This window comes from Narcine bancroftii, chromosome 11 (genome assembly GCF_036971445.1).
Source record: "Narcine bancroftii isolate sNarBan1 chromosome 11, sNarBan1.hap1, whole genome shotgun sequence".
NCBI classification, from domain to species: domain Eukaryota; kingdom Metazoa; phylum Chordata; class Chondrichthyes; order Torpediniformes; family Narcinidae; genus Narcine; species Narcine bancroftii.
The window spans coordinates 103,026,223-103,046,463 of record NC_091479.1 but is presented as its reverse complement, the minus strand read 5'-3'; the positions used below and the strand labels follow the sequence as shown (position 1 = coordinate 103,046,463).

The following is a 20,241-nucleotide window of genomic DNA, read 5'->3' as shown; positions in this document are numbered from 1 at the left end:
ATAGATAATTGCAAACAGACTTTTTCCACTGAGGTTGGGTGAGAGGAACAAGAGGACATGGGTTTCTCCCTGGAGCGTGGGAGGCTGTGAAGTAGTGATAAGATAAAAAGCAATTAACCTTTATTCCACAGTAGAAGAAGCTAAACAAGAGAACACAAAATTGAGGTGAGAGGGAACGATTTAAAAGGAACATTATTTTCCACACAGAGGGTGGTGAATGGAACTAGCTACCAGAGGAAGTGATTGAGGTGGGGAGAGTTGTAACATTCATAAGGACTTTAGACTGCTACATGGATAGGCAAGGTTAAAGAGATAGATAAAGGGTTTCAGCTTGAAGCTTAACCATTCTTTTTTCCCCATGGATGCTGCTCGTCATGTTGAATCAATATCCAAGTCAATATCCTGGCCTTTGTTGAGGGGAATATACCAGTGGTCTCCCCTGCTCCCTTTCCTCTGACCCACACCCTTGAGCCAGCCCCTCTCCTCACCTTGGTTCGTTTGAGCTGTTTGTTCAAGCAGATCTTAATCCTGACACTACAACCTTCCTTCCGGAATGATCTGTCCGTCCCTTCATCCAGTAACAGGTCTACAAAAGGGAAAACAAACATACACTGAGGTCCTATTCACTGCTGTTACAGACATGGTGTACTGTTGTTTAAGCAGATTGAATCTTGGGTTAAGAAAGATAATATGGAACCCGGGGATGAGAGGCTTCATGTATGAGGAACGTTTGGTGGCTCTGGGCCTGTACTCAATGGAGTTTAGAAGGATAAGGGCAGATCTCATCAAAGCCTACCGAGTAGACATGGAGAAGATGTATCCAGTTCTGGGCCAGAGGGCACAGCCTCAGAATAAAAGAACTTTCCTTTAGAACAGAGATGAAGGGAGGTTTCTATAGCCAGAGGGAGGCCAGGTCATTTGGTAGATTTAAAGCAGAGGTTATAGGTTCAAAGATTACAAGGAGAAGGCAAGAGAATGGGGTTGAGGAAAAATACCTCAGCTGTAATTTGAATGGCAGAGCAGACTTGATGGGCTGAATGGCCAAATTCTGCTCCTAAGTTTTCAGGTCTTATAAATAAATTGAATTTTTAAATTGAATTTAGAGATACAGCAAGGTTACCGGACCTTCCAGCCCACACCACCCAAATATACCCATATGACTAATTAACCTTCCAACCCCCATTTGTCTTTGGAATTCCAGAGGAAACTGGAGCGCCCGGAGGAAACCCACTCTGACACGGGAAGAACGTACATCCTTACAGACAGCGCCGGATTCGAACCTGGGTCACTGGCGATGTACTATCGTTGGGCTTACTGCTACGCCAATTGAGCCACCCCATTCCAATCTATATCCCATTGACCACCTCCCTCGCTCTCCACAACTTTTTGTGTTGTCTGCAAACTTATGAAATAAGTTTTCATCCGGATAATTTAAACAATATTTTAATGATAAATGTATTTTAATTAGATATCAGTTTCTTTCCTGCTGTTGTCAGACTCTTGAATTGATCTCCCATTAGTCAAAAAATGGTACCTTGCACAACTTCTCTTTCACACTGCATGTTTGTTTTAATCTTTGCACGAGCCAGCATACTATGTATAGATTGACTTGCCTGGATAGAACAAAGTTTTTCCACTGCATCTCAGTATACATGACCATAATACAATTCAATATATCACAGTACTGATCTCTGCAGAAGATCACTGGTCACAGACCTCCAGTCAAAATAAGTCTCTCCACTCTTGGAATTCTCCATCAAGAAAGGCCTTCAGATTATGTGCTGCCATTCCATCCATGCTATTTCCCTCCTTTATCTCCTCGAATATCCTCAAAACAATTGATCAATATTTTAAATTAACTCAATGAATGAGCCTCAAAACCCCCTCCCAAATATTCAACCTTTCAGGACGAAAGTTTCTCCTCATCTTGGTCCTAAATGTTCTGCCTCTAATTTTGAGATGGTGATCCATGATTCTGGACTCTTCAGCCAGGGAGAACATTTTCCATCACTCATCAGGCTCCTGAATGAACCCCACACAGTGCACTCACGCTACCCTTGGTATATACCTATTAAAGTTTACACTGTAAACTTTCACTTGTGCATCTGTGGGAGTGATCTACTGCATCCAGTGCTCCCATTGTGGCCTTCTCTACGTCAGAGAAACTAGGCCCAGACTGGGAGATCACTTCACTGAGCACCTTCGCTCTGTCAACATCAGTGACAGGGATCTTCCAGTAGCCAACTCCCACTTCCATGCTGATACATCTGTCCATGGCCTTGTGTACCATCCCACCAAGACCATTAGAAGAGAAACACCTAATTTTCTGCCTGGGCACTTTCCAACCAAATGGCATTGACATCGACTTCTTCAGTTTCTGCTAGACCACTCCCCACTCTCCCCCTTCCCTTTGTCTTCCAGCTCTCCACCCCTTCCCCCTCCATTCACAGAGCCATTTCCCCCTTCCCTTGTTTGCTGGCGTGCTCTCCCTCTCTTGTCCACCAGTCGCTTCCATACTCCTCTCTCTTCCCCTCCCATCCCCCACCATTTTGTTCAGGCAACTGCGGACATTTTCCTCATACCTTGAAGGGCTCAAGCTGGAAACCTTGTTTATGTATCTTTATCTTTTCTATAAAAGGTACACGGTTTGACCTGCTGAGTTTCTCCAACGTCGTGTTTTCACTGTCACACTATATTCTGTAAATGTGCTACTGCACCTGCTTTGCATGAGTGGGTACATGTTAGAGATGACCTGCTGGACTGCTCAGTAAGACGAACCCTTCTCCCTGTACCATGTACAATGTGACAATAAATTTAAACCTGAACTGTGCAAATTTAATATTTCTATTGTTCACTTGAACTCCAAGGAATACATGTAATCTGCTAATTTCTCATTACATGGCCTATATCTAGCCCGGTGAACTTTCACTGCGCTCTCTCTAAATGGCAGAATTATCTCCTGTAAGGAGTCTACAATCGTACGCAATACTCCAAATTCAATCTCACCAACACAAGTCTTACACTGGACGTACGTAGTAAATAGTTCGGGCTAGCAGAGTGCTGTAGAGCAGACAGACTTTAGGTACATAACTTCATGAAAGTGTTGAGTTAAATCAGTACAGGGGCATCATCTTTTCTTAACAAGAGGTCCATTTAAGAGTCTGATAACAGCACAAAACAAACTTTCCTTGAATCTGGAGGCTGGTATTTGAAGTTCTCATATCTTCTGCCTTGCAGAAGGGGTGGGGGGGGGGAGGGCCAGTGGGAGAAGAAGAGAGGGTGATCGTGGTGGGATAGGTCCTTTATGTTGATAACTTTCCAGAAACAGTGGGAGGTGTAGGTGGAGTCAACACAAGGTTATTCCACTGCCAACAACCCAGGTTCGAATCTGGCAGTATCTATAAGGAGTTTTTATGTCCTTATATTCACATGGGTTTCCTCCGGGTGCTCCAGTTTTCTCCCATGTTCCAAAAATGTATGGGGTTAGTAGGTTAATTGGTCACATGGAGGTATTTGGAAGACATGGGCTCGTGGGCCAGAAGGGTCTGTTACTGTGTTTTTGTCTCTAAAAATATAAATTAAGCCAGTGGACTGCTGGGTAACGTCCTCAAGGAATCTGCCACCCTAGCCTACATACAATTCCAGATATGCTCCAGTTGTGGGTATGATCAGAAGCAATCAATCTTCACATCCTGAGAATGAAGAGATTTCTGTCTTTTGTAAGAAACATGGTCTCCAGATAACCGAACTTTACTCCAGTCTGATCTTACCTGATGTCATAGTGTCGGTGACATTGAGGTTTTGCAGGGAAAGTCCCAAGGACTGTCGGGATGAGGAGGAGGAGGAGGAGGTTGAAGAGTGGGACTGTGTGCAGACTGCTGCGGTGCTCCCAGTTTCCGACTTCAGACGATCATTCTCCGCCTTAAGCTGCTCGATCTCATTCTGTAACAGGGCAGTAATGAGTGGACAATCACATCCTGAACCTGGCTTCATAACCTTGGAGTTAGCACCTATCCGACACGCAGATGGAATGCAATGTTACTGTGGGTGGGACGGGCCTAAGGGGGAAGTGATCTGTGGGTGGGACGGGCCTGAGGGAGCAGAGATCTGTGGGTGGATCGGGCCTGAGGGAGCAGAGATCTGTGGGTGGGTCGGGACTGAGGGGGCAGAGATCTGTGGGTGGGACAGGCCTAAGGGGGAAGTGATCTGTGGGTGGGACGGGCCTGAGGGAGCAGAGATCTGTGGGTGGGATGGGCCTGAGGGAGCAGAGATCTGTGGGTGGGTCGGGACTGAGGGGGCAGAGATCTGTGGGTGGGACAAGCTTGAGGGAGCAAAGATCTGTGGGTGGGACAGGCCTGAGTGAGCAGAGATCTGTGGGTGGGTTGGGACTGAGGGAGCAGAGATCTGTGGGTGGGTCGGGAATGAGGGGGCAGAGATCTGTGGGTGGGACGGGCCTGAGGGGGCAGAGATCTGTAGATGGGACGGGCCTGAGGGGGCAGAGATCTGTGGGTGGGTTGGGACTGAGAGGGCAGAGATCTGTGGGTGGGTCGAGACTGAGGGGGCAGAGATCTGTGGATGGGATGGGCCTGAGGGGGCAGAGATCTGTGGGTGGGACTGGCCTGAGGGGGCAGAGATCTGTAGATGGGACGGGCCTGAGGGGGCAGAGATCTGTGGGTGGGATGGGACTGAGGGAGCAGAGATCTGTGGGTGGGTCGGGACTGAGGGAGCAGAGATCTGTGAGTGGGACGGGCCTGAGGGGGCAGAGATCTGTAGATGGGACGGGCCTGAGGGAGCAGAGATCTGTGGGTGGGACGGGCCTGAGGGGGCAGAGATCTGTAGATGGGACAGGACTGAGGGAGCAGAGATCTGTGGGTGGGTCAGGACTGAGGGGGCAGAGATTTGTGGGTGGGTCGGGACTGAGGGAGCAGAGATCTGTGGGTGGGATGGGACTGAGGAGGCAGAGATCTGTGGGTGGGTCGGGACTGAGGGAGCAGAGATCTGTGGGTGGGATGGGACTGAGGAGGCAGAGATCTGTGGGTGGGACGGGACTGAGGGAGGTCTGCCAATGGTGACATTATTTTGGACCTGTCTGCTTTTTCAGGGGGCAGTGCAGTGCCCAGTGTGATTAACTCTCCTCGGGATAAAACACAGATCCTTCTCCCTGTGCTGCGTGGGATCTTGCTCTGCCTCACGAGACTCTGCCACAGTCATGGATCTGGGAGTTCCAGGGCCAGCTCCTGAGTCCCAGGATTACCTGCATCCGGTTCATGGCTTCGTGGATCTGATCGAGGTGATGGGCTGAGCTCAGGGCTTCCAGGCGGATGTCTGTCAGCTTCAGCTCCTTCTCCCGCAGCTCGCTCTTCAGGTGGACGATAGCCTCGGCCTCCGACTCCGTGCACTCACAGATGCTGCGTCGATAGAGCAAAGGCACCCGTCAGCTGGCCGCGGTGGAGCACATGCCCAGATATTTACATGCAACAAACCCCACACCAAATGATAGCACACCCAGAACTTTACCCCCTGATTGCAGAGACCCAGAAAGCCCTGGGATTGTCAGAAAAACTGGCTGAATGGGTAATGGACATCTCCAAAAATAGGAACGACTGCCATTCTTGAATACACTTATACCACAGGCTCAGTCCGATGGATGTTGAACCGCACCGCACTGCCGACTCAAGGCATTTTGTGGTCAACCACAGGAACGCAAGAGCTACAGATGCAGGAATTTCAAGAAACTGCACGGTCTCAGCAGGTCAGACAGTGTCCCTGGAGAGAGAGGTGGACCACCAATACTTCAGGTCGGGACTGTTCTTAGAGATGAACGTGGGGAGGGGGAGATAGTGAGCCAAATAAAAGGGGGGAGGAAGTGGTGAAGAGGCACAAAGAGGTGAAGATGGGAGGGGTGGGGGAGAGATGGGAGGGGTGGGGGTAAGATGAGAGGGATGGGGGGAAGATGGGAGTATTGGGGCAAAGATGGGAGGGGTGGGGGAAGATGGGGTGTGGGGGAGATGGGAGGGGTGGGGGGAGATGGGAGGGGTTGGAGCAGAAAGGAGGGGGAATATTGGATGGAGTGATGAAGATGGGAGAGTGGGGTGGGGGGGGGGCAGAAAGGTTTAGACACCTTTAGAGGATTGAAGAGGCTCCAGAGTTGAAGAAGGATAAGCAAGGGAGCAGAAAGAGGAGGACATCAGTGGGAGGGGAGGGAAGGGATGAGAGAAAATCACGGTGGAAGGGGCCTCCTCCTTCCACATTTGCTGCCTGATCCTGAGCACAGTTCCGATTGTCAGCACCTGCTGCTCATTGATTAATTCGGTCCCACTCCTCTTTCCTGGAGCCCTGACTTGCAGTCTCTCTGAAGAGACTTTCCTGCTACCCTTTCGTCCTCCCACCAGCCCCCCCCCCCCCCCCCCCCCCCTCTTTGCGTCTTTAAACTGGTCTTGTTTTGAACGTCTGATGGAAGCTCGTTGATGCGAACTGTTAACTCAGTAAACAATGTTGAGTATTCATACCACTGCTCCTTACTAAGGAAGGACAGTCCTGGGGTCAATACCACCCTCCATTTTATCAATTTAAATGTTTTTACATTTAGACATACAGGCCCTTCCAGCCCACGAGCCTGTGCCACCCAATTTACCTACAACCCATGGTATGTTTCGAACAGTGGGAGGAAATGGAGCCCCCAGAGGAAACCATACACAGGGAGAATGTGCAAACTCCTTACAGACAGCACGGGATTCAAACCCCCCCCCCCCGCCCCCCACCACCCCGGTTCAGATCGCTGCTGCACTAACCGCGACACGAACCTTACATTTTACCATTGTAACCATTCATCCCTGTCCAGTACAGTCGGCGAAAGGGGCGCCCTCTGAAGGGAAATACACAGAAGTGCTGGAGAAAATCAGCAGATCTCACACATCCAAATAGGCTGTGAAGAGCAACCAATGTTTTGGGGCTGAGCCCTTCATCAAGGTGTGATCAAAAAGCAAGCAGGTGTCTGAATAAAACAGTGCGGGGAAGAGAAGGGGGGAGGAGCACAAGCTAATGGGGGGAGGACAAGAGAAAAAAAAGCTGAGGTGATGGGGAGAGGGTCGCTTTCTGAATGGGGTGGGGAGCTAGAGCAAAAGTTATGGAAGGATTGGGAAGGCAAGAGACCTAGAGGAGGGGTTTAATGTAAAGCAGAGAAGTTGATGTTAATGCCATCTGGTTGGTGGTGCTCAGATTAGGTGAAGTTCCTCCAATTTATGGGTGACCAGGGCAAATGTGGGAATGGTGTGTGGAATTAAAATGGTTGGCCACAGAATGTCCCTGTTATTACAGAGGATAGAGCAAGGGTGCTCAATGAAATGATCTCTCTGTCCGAGTCCAATCTTTCCGATGTAGAGGAGACCATGAGAGCACCTGATGCAGTAAATGACCCCTAAAGATTCACAGAAGTGTTGTTTCCCCTGGAAGGACTCACTACAATCACAGTATCTGCAGACTTTCCCTGTTTAACTGCCTGTGAGGTGAAGCAGGGTGAGAGTTCATTCGCTGGGAATCTCTCTCCACAGGTCCTGTCTTCACAACAGCCCGTGGCTCTCAACACAAGCTACGCAATGCCCATATTCAGCAGGAAGACCAGGACGCTGCTCCAACTTGAAGCAGAGGAAGACTTTTGCAGTGATAAGTATTTTACAAAGTAGTTGCTTTCATTTATTTCATCTATTTTATTCAGCATGAATGGATGTGAGAAATTGAATGTTTAAGAGTGGAGAATATTTCCCCTCTCTCTCTCTCCCCCTTTCACACACAATCTCTTTCCCTCTCCTCTCTCTCCCTCTTTCTATCCTGTTTCATTCTTCCTCTCTCTCCCCCTTTGTCTCTCTTTCCCCCTCTTGCCTCCTCTCTCTGTTTCATTCTTATTCCCTCTCCCCATCTCTCTTTTCCCCCCTTCCAAATTCTAACCACCCTCTGGGTGAAAATATTTTTTTCTTCAGATTCCCCAGTAACCCACTTACTCCCCAACTTAAAGCTCTGGTATTTGACATTTCTGCAGAAAATTACTACATCTTTTTCCATTTAAAGATACAGCCCTTCTGGCCCACAAGCCCGTGCCACCCAAATGCACCCACATGACCAAACGATCTGAGAATCCTGTATGTCTTTGAGAGGAAACAGCAGCACCTGGAATAAACCCACGTAGAGACGGGGAGAACCAACAAACTCCTCACAAACTCACTACCCACCCTAAATATGCCACTCTCGTTTACACTGGGACCTCTTCAGTCTCCATTCTTGCTCAGTCTCTCCTGTGGCATTCCATCCAGGCAACACCCTGGAAAACCACCCCCTCCAATGCTGGAGCACCCTTCCTCCAGCACGATGACCAGTGCAGCGCACGAGTTCAAGTTCTGGCTGTACATATCCAACCATGCAACCCTCCATCTTTGGTCGACCGAAAATCTTATCAAGTTTTCATGTCTTGTGACCGTGTGAATCTTTCCTCTAAATACCTTCACAATCCCTTTTCCTGTCCAATCATTTTACTCATACTACCTTATATCACCATCTATTTCAGTTTGACTTTGGGAAATACCTGGGGTCATTATTTAATCTTTCAATCAGGGAGGCACAGTTAGTGTAGCAGTTAGCGCAATGCTGTTACAGCACCAGTGAACATGGTTTGAATCCTGTGCTGCCTGTAAGGAGTTTGTACATTCTCCCTGTGTCTGCATGGGTTTCCTCTGGGGGCTCCAGTTTCCTCTCCACCCTTCAAAATGTATTGGGGTTGTAGGTCAATTGGGTGTAATTGGGCAGCAAGGGCCTGTACCGTGCTGTATGACTAAATTTAAATTTATATAAATTTACCCATTTTTTAAAAATAAGATCCTAGGTGACACTGAGCTTCAAGCCCATTTGTCTAACCCAGCCCTGATAAAATCCAAATTCCCTCCAATCACAGTTTTGACTACTCTTCCGCTGGGGAACACCACACCGAAGAAATCGCTCATGAATTTTCTGCAGAGAAACGTGAACTCACACTTCTGCCACAATCAACAGAGAAGACGTGGATGAACTGTAATTATTTCCTTCTCTCTGAAAGGGACAGTCAGATCCCCTACGGTTGTTGAGGCTAAATTTGGGTGTAAATCCACTCAAGTATGCAATCATTTAGAATGAAAATGGAAGCAATTTGTGGAGGGCAGAGTGGTGTTGAGAAAACACATACAGACTCTCAACATTGGGTATAGTCAGCACGACGAAAGTTAATGTGTTAATCAGCAGTATTAATTAATTTTGAAAACCCACAAGCAAATGGTGTTAGATGCAAATCTCTAAATTACACGGATTAAAACCCAACAATACTCAATAAATTCCACTCCAAGTCAGACAAAGCAACCCATTTGACTGGTAGCTCCATATCAACCACATTCACAGTCCACAGCAAGAGGTCAGAGTCTAAGGAGAAGAGGGGAGCCATTGAAGACTGAGGTGAGGAGAAACTCTTCACTCAGAGAGTTGAGAAACTGTGTAACTCCCTGCCACAGAACCAGTTCGTTCGATATATTCAAAAGGGAGTGGAATGTGGCCCTTGTGGCTAAAGGGACCATGGAGAAAAAGCGGGGATAGAGGATTAGCCATGATATCGAATGGTGGTGCAGGCTCGAAGGGCTGAATGACCTTCTATTTTCTATGATATTTTTAGGAAGTTGTGATTCCTTTCAGGTGGGTAAAAATTGACAGATGATGATATTCTCTCCAGCACAAACATTATCAAATTCTGGGGAATCTCAGCCAGTCTTTTCAGCATTAATAGAAGGCAAAGATATATTGCTGACATTTCAGGCCTGAGCCCTTCCTCAAAACAGGCAGGTGGAGAGGAAAAGTTTAGAGCAGCCATTGTCAGTTGAGGGGGGGGGGGGGGGGGGCTTATATTCCCGCTGGGACCACAGCACATTTAAGAGAGGCTACAAACTGAACATAATTTTTTTCTGTTTTATATGCAGTCAGTAGGAGAGAGGGGCCATAAACTTTTAGCAGAGCCCTAAGGGGGACAAAGGCAAAAGAAAGGTTAGCGTAGTGATCGGGACCAGGGTTCAAATCCCGCACTGTCTGTAAGGAGTTTGTACGTTCTCCCCGTGTCTGTGTGGGTTATTCCTGGGTGCTCCAGCTTCCTCCCACCCTTCAAAACATACCGGGGGTTGTAGGTCAATTGGGCAGTACGGACTTGTGGGCTGAAATGGCCTGTTATCATGCTGTATGTCTAAATTTTAAAAAAATTAGAATGGCTGGTTAGAGAGATATGGGCTGAACACAGGCAAATGGGACTAGTTTAGAGAGACATCTTGGTCAACATGGATGAGTTGGGAAGATAGTAAGGGTGGGAGGAGAAAGAACGTTTTTTAAGGATCCAAGAGGGGCAATGGACTTTGTAAGAACTCTACTACTGCTTTGGGATGAAATGTAAATGTAAATAAGGTGGAAAGAGGGAATCAGACTATAAATATTGTAATTGTGAGGAATACGAGCTGGATATTTTCATAGTTAATGTTTAAAGATGAATTTATATTAGAAGAATGAAAACGGGGAGCTCAAGGAAAGGGAGGGAGATACTAGTGGTAGGTGGGTGTTTTGGGCACATCTCAAAATGGTGGGCAGATTGGCACCAATAGCTTGGTTATTGGTGCCCCGGGGGGGGGGGGGGGGGAGGGTAAAGATAAACTGGGAGGGGGAAAAGAGAAGGGGAGAATATATGGTGTGTTTTTCTTTTTGCTAATGAGGTAACTTAATTGATTATACTTTCAGTTGTACGAGGGTGGGGGGAGAAATAAATACAGACTCTATGTTACATGTTAAAATAGATTATAATGTTTGACGAGTTTATGAAAATTAAAATAATATTTTTTTTTAAATGGACAAGTTGGGCCAAATTAGAATATTTTCATTCTAAACCACACATGATTACTAGGAGCAATCAATCCTCAAAGAAATGAGAGATCGTCGCCATTATTACGTTATTGCCTTTGGGAACGTGCTGGGCGCTGTTGACTAGTGACCCTTCATTGTATGGCAATGCATTGAAACAAAAGAGCTTCGTGCTCTTAGACCTTTGAAGATCATACAAGGCACTGGCCATTCAACCCCTTCTCCCCATCCAGAAGAAGATATCTATCTCAAGGGATTTTCCACCAGTTCATGGTCAAACAATTTCCCCTTAATCATTATTTATAAGATGATTTAAAAATTAGAAACCTTTGAAATTTTCACGAAACGGCAAAATGGGTGAAAAAGATGGGGAGGGGAAGAGAGAGATCACAGGGAGGGTATAAGAGAGGGCAGAGATTGGCTGAGCTTGAATGGGGGGAGGGGAGTTTCAGTGGAAGGCTGGGGAATGCCAGGAGATGAGGCCAAGAGAGGTGAAAGTAAGGGATGTGCGTAAAACCTAAGAATGCCAGAAATGAGGAAAGGAGTGAATGTTGGAATTCGACTGTCTTCAGGGTTGTTCTGAGCCACCACTTGGTATTCAGTGTCCTCCATGTCAACACCCTACATTCCCTTACTTCCATCAAACCCTCACACCTTTCTCTTCACTGAACACTTCTTATTTAGCTTCCAGTCCTTTCCCAGTTCTGATGGAAGGTCATCAGCCTGGAACTAATTGTGTTCATCTTTCCACTGTCTCTGCCTAACCCCGTCAAGCACACTCAGTTTTTATTTCAGATTTCCCGTATCTGCGGCACTTTGCTTTTCTTTGCACAGTGGTAGCCCCCTTGTTGCTGTGGTCTCTGCAGGGAAACAAAGATCAAGGGTGTCCACTCCCAGTCTCTGCCGCGCATGCATCACGCCAAGGTTTACCGGGACTGGTGCTGGTAGACCACATGGCCATTTAGTCGCTTCTTTGACACCCAGACAGAGGCTGGCTCGCTGACACTGGAACTACACTGAAATCTTCTGCACAGACAAGACAGTCACACAGGGGAGAGAATGCAGACAATGGCTTGATTACACTAACAAAGCAGACTACATCACGGCAGGTGACAAAATGGGGTAAACATTTCCCAAAATAGATCAGTAAAATTGACCCTGATCCAAAATTAATCATTTATACTTCATAAATAGCAGTTCATTATTACAGCACCAGTGACCCGGCACTAAATCTGGCACTGTTTGTAAGGAGTTTGTACGTTCTCCCTGTGCCCTCTTCTCTCAACTCCCCTCTCTCTCTTCCTCCCCCTCTGCCCCACTCTCTTTCTCCTTCTCTTCTTCCCCATTTCTTGTCCCCTCTCTCTCTCCACCTCCCCCTCTCCTCTCCACACCCCATCCTCTCTCCACCCCCCACCCTCTCTCTCTACTCCCCTCTCTCTGGGTGGTCCAGTTTCCTTCCACCCTCCAAAATGTACCAGGGATCTAGGTTAATTTGCGTGTAATTGAGCAGCATGGGTTTAAATGACTGGAGTTGGCTTCTGCCGTGTTGTAAATGAAACATTAAAATAATTAAATTAATGTGTGGGTTTATCTTCATGTTGATTGTATACATAGAAGCAGGCCCTACAGCCCAGCTTGCCCATGTTGTCAAAGCCATTTACCTGCATCCAGGCCATTTCCCTCAAAACTTTTCCTATCCATGTACCTGTCTAGAGGTATTCTGAATGTTCCAACTGTCTCCCTCCCACCCCACTACCATTTCCTTTGGTACTTCGTTCCGTGTACCCACTGTGTGAAGAAGGTGCCCCTTGGCTCCTTTTTAAGTCTTTCCCCTCTTGCTCTAGATTCCCCTACCCTGGGAATAAGGGGTTGACTGTTTACCTTATTTATGCCCCTCGTGATTTTCACCCTCTTCAGCCCTCATCACTCCTGGGAGGGAGTTTCAGCCCTTATACCCTCTCCTTAGACCTTGCAATACTCTTGGGAATCTTTTCATCCCTCTTTCCACTTTAATGATGCATTTCATTCACTGAGTAACCAAGGTTGCGTCCAATACTCCAAGTGCAGTCTCACCCAGGACTTGCACAGTTGTTGCATGACATCCCTAACTTCTGTACTCAGTGCTCTGACCAATGAAGGGAATCATGCGAAACATCTTCACCACCATGTCAACGAGCTTTGCCACTCCCATAGAACCTTGAGTCTCTTTGTTCTACCACACTCTCCAGAGCCCTACCATTCACCATGCAAGTCATGTCATGGATTAATCTACCCAAGTGCAGCACCTCCATTTGCCAGGATAAATTTCATCTCCCAATCGCTGGCACCCTTTCACTGTTCGACTAGATTTCTCAAATTGAAACCCAAGAACACAAGTCAACACTTCAATTTTTTTTGCATCATGTAAAACAGAGGGATCTGTGATTAATGAAATAGACGAAGGGTTGCAGACTCCAGGGAGCTCTGGTTTCCTCCCAACCATTCGAAACGTACTGTGGTGGTAGGTTAATTGGATGTAAATTGGACGGTATGGATTTGTGGGCTGAAATGGGCTGTATTATTATGTATGTCTAAATTTAATTTAAAGGCTCCTGAAGGGCCTCAGGTGCTGAAGGCTTCCTGATCGTGTCGGAGGTTTGGATCTGGAGCTTGGGTGGCCGATAGATTGAGCAGGAGTCCGTGCGGCTGCAGAGGCTGTGGGAGGGCCGGAGGCGAATCCACGGATAGTCAGTGACTCTGAAGGGACTCTCTTTTGCTTCTCTTTCTCTCATTGTTAGGGGCAATGCTAATGGTGACTTTTTGTCTGTCCTATGTCAGGCAGAAGGAAACTTTGTGTATTATTACATGGCAATAAAAGGAATATTGAGATAGTTAAATAATCTTTGCTCCACATTAATTTTGGAAAGTCCTGAGATTTGTGAAAATGCATTTTTTTCTGGGACTCTAAGTGCATTATCCAACAAGATGCTGAGATATTTCCTCTAGTCCTAGTCTCCACTTGAGGACATGGGGTTGTCTGCTTGTAGACTAAATTGAGGAGGACATACCTCTCTCACAGGGTGTGAATGAAAACATAGGGAATGTCAGCAAGGGTAGGCCATTCGGCCCCTTGAGCCTGGTCTGTGTTTCAAGAAGATCACGACAGATCTTATCATGGCCTCAGTTCCATTTCTCTGCCTTTTGCAATCAGAACAAATGTTAAAATTTTACTCCCGTGTATAATGCGATCCCCTTACTTCAAGCTTGAACTTCGGTACAACAGTTTTTATGCTCGAATATTCACAGTTACCTCCCTAATTCTGTCCTAAATGGGGCTCTCCTGATTTTGAAACTGTGCCCCTTAGTTCTGCAAAGTTCCACTCTAGAAAACATCCTCTCAGCATCCACTTGTCAACTCCCCACCCCCCCATAAAATCCAACTCAGTTAGCATAGCAATTAGCGCAACGCTGTTACAGCGCCAGCGATCAGGGTTTGAATCCTGCGCTGTCTGTAAGGAGGGTGTACATTCTCCACGTGTTTGCATGGGTTTTCCTGGGGTCTCCGGTTTCCTCCCACTGTTTGAAACATACCAAGAGGTTAATTGGATGTAATTGAGCGGCACGGGCTCATGGGCCACAAGAGCCTGTTACCGAGCTGTATGTCTAAATTTAAATGTAAAACTTTTAAAAAATTCAAGATTCTTTCAAACTCAAGTAAGCACTAGCTCAACTTCCTTCCTCCTTCATTGAAAACATTCCCTTCATCCAAAGAATTAACCAAGTGAACCTTCTCTGGAGTTAAACAATTAGGTCTGCAGATGCTGGGGTCGAGTGCAACACACAAACGTGCTGGAGAAACTCAGCAGGTTGCGCAGCGTCCAGAGGAAATCAAGGGTAAATAACATTTCTGGCCTGAGCCCTTCGTCAGGTATAACCAAAATCAGGTAGGTGCCAAATAAAAAGTGGGGGAGGGGGAAGAGGAGAGGAGAGGATGCGTTTCATTTCTTGTACCACTGAATCATGAGGTCCCCACATTTGTGCTCAGTCCCCCCCCAATGCAGGCAAGTGTGCCAAATACCTTCTACACCACCCTGTCTATTTAAGATGGCCCTTCCTGGGAAAACGTAGGCTACCATGTGTCTTCTTAGGCAGGGGGACCAAAGTTGCTCTCAAGCCTCACCAGCACACTGCACAGTTAGAACAAAATCTATTTCTAAACACCCTCCTTTTCTCCCTTGCTATCAGGATACGTTTAGCACCAATGAAGTCGTGTAATATTTTTTCATACCCAGATGCAGAGTGTGATGGTTTCATGCTTCCACCCTCTGTAGATCCTGGTTGTGGTTTTGGAGATGATGACAGAGACGGGTCAGGGATCTCTTCAATGTCTGACTGGGAGAGACTGGGCTTTGAAGACTTCTTCTTGCCAAAAGCTTGCTTGAATGAGCTTCTCAACTGCAAAGGGAGAGAAACAAGTCAGGCTGAGAGAGGTCCTTGGTTGACATGGACAATGCTTGCCACAATTCACTGCGACCCAGAGCAGACAACAAGACGGTCCAAACACACTCATTCAGGAGACACACAAAAGACAGCAGGCACTGGAATCCGGAGCATAAAAACAGAGGAATTCAGCATCAGTGGGAGATGGTCGACATTTTAGGTTTGAACCCTTCCTCTAGATTCTAGACTGACCATTCACAGGGGACAAGCCAGTATAATGACGGGGTGGGAGGGGTTGAACAGGATGCAGTGTGGATTGTGGAGGGTCCCGTGACTTTTCCAGCTGGGAGCTGGTCAGAATGTGAATTGTGGAAGGTCACGTGACCTCTCCAGCTGGATCATGGTTGGAAGCCACTGCATCTGTCAATCAAGATCAAGACCACCAGTGATGAGCACTCAACTCTGACGAGCTACTCAATCTCTCCTCAGAAGCTTCTCATCAAAGTTTAGAATGAAACTAATTAATCTCAGGGTTGTGTGTGATGTCATGTATGTACTCTAACAATAAATTTGAAATGTAAACTTACCCAACTTTGCTTCTTCTTCTTTTTCTTCGATTCGACATCATTGGTATTCCCAATGCTTGAGTGGCTAGCTGCACTGTTGATGCTGGAAACACTATCTGACGAATGTTGCCTTCTAATCCGCACATCTAACAAAGAGAAGATGCTCACATTGTAAAAAGTAGAGATGTTTCTTTTTAAACAAACCAAGAACAAAGTTGGATGATTTCCCCCTGACTGAAGAGTCTAAAACCTTTGAGCCCAATGTCTCAAAATCAAGGGAGACCATTGAAGAACAAGATGAGGAGAAACAGACAAATGAGGAACATTTGTCAGCTCTTCGACTGTACTCCTTGGGGATCAGAATAATTGGTGGGGGGAAGAGAGACCTCATAGAAGCATTTTGAACATTGTAAGGCCTGGTTAGAGTAGATGTGACATAGTTGTTTCCCATTATGGTAGAGTACAGGACAAGTTTGGCTGAAGGGCCTGTTTCTGGACGTTATTAGAATCAATGGATATTGGGATAGAGCAGGAAAGTGGTATTAGGGTAGAAGGTCAGTTGACCTTGTCAGGGCTTATAGGGTCATTGAATTAGAGAGACCCATGGAGACCATACAACTCATTTTATGCAAGGTATCTGCAAAGCATCATTACAGAGAATCAACAAAATGGCTGAGAAGATCACTGGGGTTTCCCTTCCCTCTACTGTTGACATTCATCGGGAGCACTCTCAAATAGGGCTCAAAGTATTATCGAGGACCTTTTGCCTCCAGCATACAGTATCTTTGACCCACCACCATCAGGAAGGAGACACAGGAGCATCAAAATCAGGACTGCCAGGCTGGGGAATAGCTTCAAATATGTGATCATTATATGCTGTGTATTGTGTGTGCATTCATTGTGTTCAGAGAAAACCGTCCCTTTCGTTTACCTGCCCCTTGCACGCTTCTCTGCAACTTTATAATGGCCACATTTTCCAGGTTCTGATGAAAGTACATCAAGCCGAATTCCTAATTCTGCCTCCCCCCCCCCCCCCACCCCCACCACCACCTCATAGATGTTGCCTGACCAGTTGTGTGTTTCTGCAAATGGGAACGATTTGCTGACCATTTCAGCTTACGGGGGCTGACAATCTCCTGCGATCCCAGCATGTGTTCCCTGGCCCCTTACCTTTGTTTGTGGGGTCGGGGCCGTTGAGAGCTCCCTGGATGGCAGCTTGCGCTGCTGAGTTTTGTGTTTTCAGCATTTCAATCGTCTCTCTCAGTTCCGTCAGCTCCGACTCCTGCAAGGTGGAAAATGAGAAGAGGGAATTTGACTTTGAGGCAGGGATTTCCCATTTTCACAAATTATTGGGGGTTTGAGATAATAATAATGACCCTGATATTTTGGAGCACATCGTGGCTAAGTTGATAAGTTTTATTCTGAGGAAATATGGATAAATCTTTGACAGAGAAAAAGGCACAAGAGTGTGTGAGGTTAAATCTCGGATTAGTCAAGCTGTTCCATTGATTTTGTGTCCGGCATTAATGTCTTGATCATCCTCTCATCATTCCTTAGCAGCTCCATCAGGGGAACCCTTTATTACCATCACATTCATGCTAGTCCAGCCTCCTCTTAGATCCATTTGTACCATTCTTCTCAGCCACTGCCTGTGGTAGCAAATCCAACAGTGGGATTCCTTGGCAACCATCTCATGTCGAAAACATTTGGTTCCGCTCTTCCCTCAAAATATAAAGACTCTCTTTGAATCTAATCTATCAAAGCTTTTGATCCCAGAGGGGAGAGGGTACACCAACTGCCTTAAAGACAGTTTCTTACCTGCAGCCTTCAGGCTCCTGAATGAACCCCACAACAGTGATAATCCTGCTGCCTTTCCTTTTCACTGTACTCTGTATGTATGAATGCGCACAGAAGAACCCTTCTCAGCATTTTGGGGCAAATAAGTTTATTCAATTGACTCAACTTTAAAAGACCTCCAAAGTCAACCTTCAACATTTTTTCTTCAAGAGAACAGAGACCTGGATCTGATTATCCTGCCATACTTTGTGTTCATATCTGTGTAAATGATCTCCTCATATATTTATTGCAAAATGTGTGGCCTCCAAGTTTGCTCTTTCAGCTGTGGTTCAACATTTGTTTGTGATTACTGCATTAAAACCATAAGGCGTGGTGGTACGCCATTAGGCAGGCGAACCGGCCCCACTTGTCACGCACGCGGCGGGGTAGCCAGCCAAAATGGCGCCGTCGGGGGTTTCCTCCCAACCTCAGCACCGGGCTCAGAAGTCCGTTCTTGGGGACCCACGTGACGTCCTAGTGACGTTGGGGCCCCCCAGAGTGGTTCTCAGCCAGGTCTAGGCTGGGAGTATAAGACCAGCCAGGCATCCTGCAATAAATCAGTTTTTGCTCACTGAACTCAACCCGTTTGGTTGTGTGATCCTTCAGTTAGCAGTGGAGCCGCCGCTACAATGGGTGACCCCGACAGGTTCAAATGTCGTTGAACCAAACATGAACGACCCTTCAATCAATGCTTTAGCCATCAAGCTTCCTGACTTCTGGGTTCAGGAGCCAGAGACCTGGTTCAGCCACACAGAGGCTGTTTCACCTCCGCCAGATTTCATCAGATATGACCAAGTTTTACCACGTGGTCGCCGCTCTGGACCAGGCCACAACAAACGATTGCTGCACCTCGTTCAGCACCCACCCGCGGAAGATAAGTACGGGACCGTCAAGTGGGTGCTCATCGGCTCCCTCGGCCTCTCCAGGCACCAGTGTGCCGCTCAGATGCTGCACCTCGACGCCTTAGGGGACAGAACTCCCATCGAGTTGATGGACGAGATGCTTGCACTCAAGGGCGATCACATCAACCGCCCACTCTTCGAGCACATCTTCCTCGACCATCTTCCTGAAGACATCCGGCCATTACTGTCCCAGGAGAGCTTTGTTGACCCTAGGAAGGTCACTCTAAAGGCTCAGGAGCTATGGCTCGAATGATCCCCGGAGGGCTCAGCAGTCCAGCAGGTTACGAGTCACGGGCATGACCACGCCAAGCCTTCCTCTAGTGCTGCGGTGGAACACCCGGCCCCTGCAGGGGCCTCAAAGAGCATAGCCAGAAGCAAGTCATCCACTTCAGGCCTCTGCTTCTTCTACCACCGCTGGGGAGCCAAGGCTTGGAAGTGTCGTCAGCCCTGCTAATGGCTGTGGGGGCTGGCCAAGAACACAGCCCTCTCTGCCTGTGGGATTCAGTCAACGGCCAACGCTTCCTTGTCGACACCGGGGCCCAGATCAGCATCATCCCAGCCATAGCCATCGAGTCCCAGAACCGGCCTCGAGGACCTCCACTCCATGCAGCCAATTTGACAGAGATCCGAATGTATGAAGATAAGACCGTCCATTTCCAGATCGGCCAGTGGAAGTTCACCGTTTCATCCCTTCCAACCACCATCCTGGGTGTTGACTTCCGCCTCGCCCATGGACTCCTGGTCGACATTTGAGGTAAGCGACTGGTAGATGCCCGTACCTTCCAATCTGTTCGCCTCAATGCCTCCTACACAAACAGCCACAGATGGCCACGGTCAGCACACCCAAGGACGAGTTTCAGTGTATCCTGGACGAGTTCCCGTCCATCCTCAAGCCACAGTTCTCTGCCGCCTCACCACACCACGGGGTGTTTCATTACATCCCCACCCAAGGCCTGCCGGTCCACTCAAAGGCATGCCGGCTCCCGCCAGACAAGCTCCAGATAGCGAAGAAAGAGTTCTCGCATCTTCAGGAGCTGTGGATCATTTGATGCTCCGACAGTCCTTGGGCCTCACCACTCCACCTGGTCCTGAAAGCCTCCAGCGGCTGGCACCCCTGCGGAGATTATCGACAGCTTAATGACACGACGGTACCCATTACCCGATCCCTCACATCCAGGACTTTACGGCCAACTTGCATGGCCTGACGGTATTCTCCAAGGTTGACCTGGTGCGCGGGTATCACCAAATCCCAGTGCACCCGAGGACATACCCAAAACGGCCATCATCACTTCCTTCAGCTTGTTTGAGTTCCTGTGCATGCCGTTCGGGCTCAAGAACAACGCCCAGACCTTCCAGCGTCTTATGGACACAGTGGGCAGGGATTTGAATTTCGTATTCATTTACTTGGACAACATTCTTGTTGCCAGCAGAGACCGGGCACAACACAAGTCTCACCTGCGCACCCTCTTCTCCCAACTGGCTGACTTCGGCCTAATGACCAATCCGGCCAAGTGCCAGTTCGGAAAAGAGTCCATGCAGTTCCTGGGCCATACCATCACAGCCGAAGGAGCCACACCTGCCGCTACGAAGGTCACTTCAGGCAGGGAGTTCCT

At 47.7% G+C, this 20,241-nt stretch overlaps 1 protein-coding gene across 16 annotated transcripts in view; it reads right to left on the bottom strand.

Moving 5' to 3' along the window:
- Positions 1-20,241, bottom strand: part of nav3 (neuron navigator 3) — a 401,736-nt gene that overhangs the window by 25,735 nt on the left and 355,760 nt on the right. For all 16 annotated transcript variants that reach the window (XR_011346818.1, XM_069904353.1, XM_069904355.1 and 13 more), the window contains 6 exons: positions 17,061-17,172; positions 15,912-16,036; positions 15,173-15,339; positions 5,255-5,408; positions 3,771-3,942; positions 489-586 (listed from right to left, as the gene is read on the bottom strand). Coding sequence is in view for 15 of the 16 variants with exons in the window: in XM_069904353.1 (XP_069760454.1) it covers positions 489-586; positions 3,771-3,942; positions 5,255-5,408; positions 15,173-15,339; positions 15,912-16,036; positions 17,061-17,172 (828 nt within the window). In the remaining variant the exon portion in view is untranslated. The remainder of the gene's footprint in view (positions 1-488; positions 587-3,770; positions 3,943-5,254; positions 5,409-15,172; positions 15,340-15,911; positions 16,037-17,060; positions 17,173-20,241) is intronic.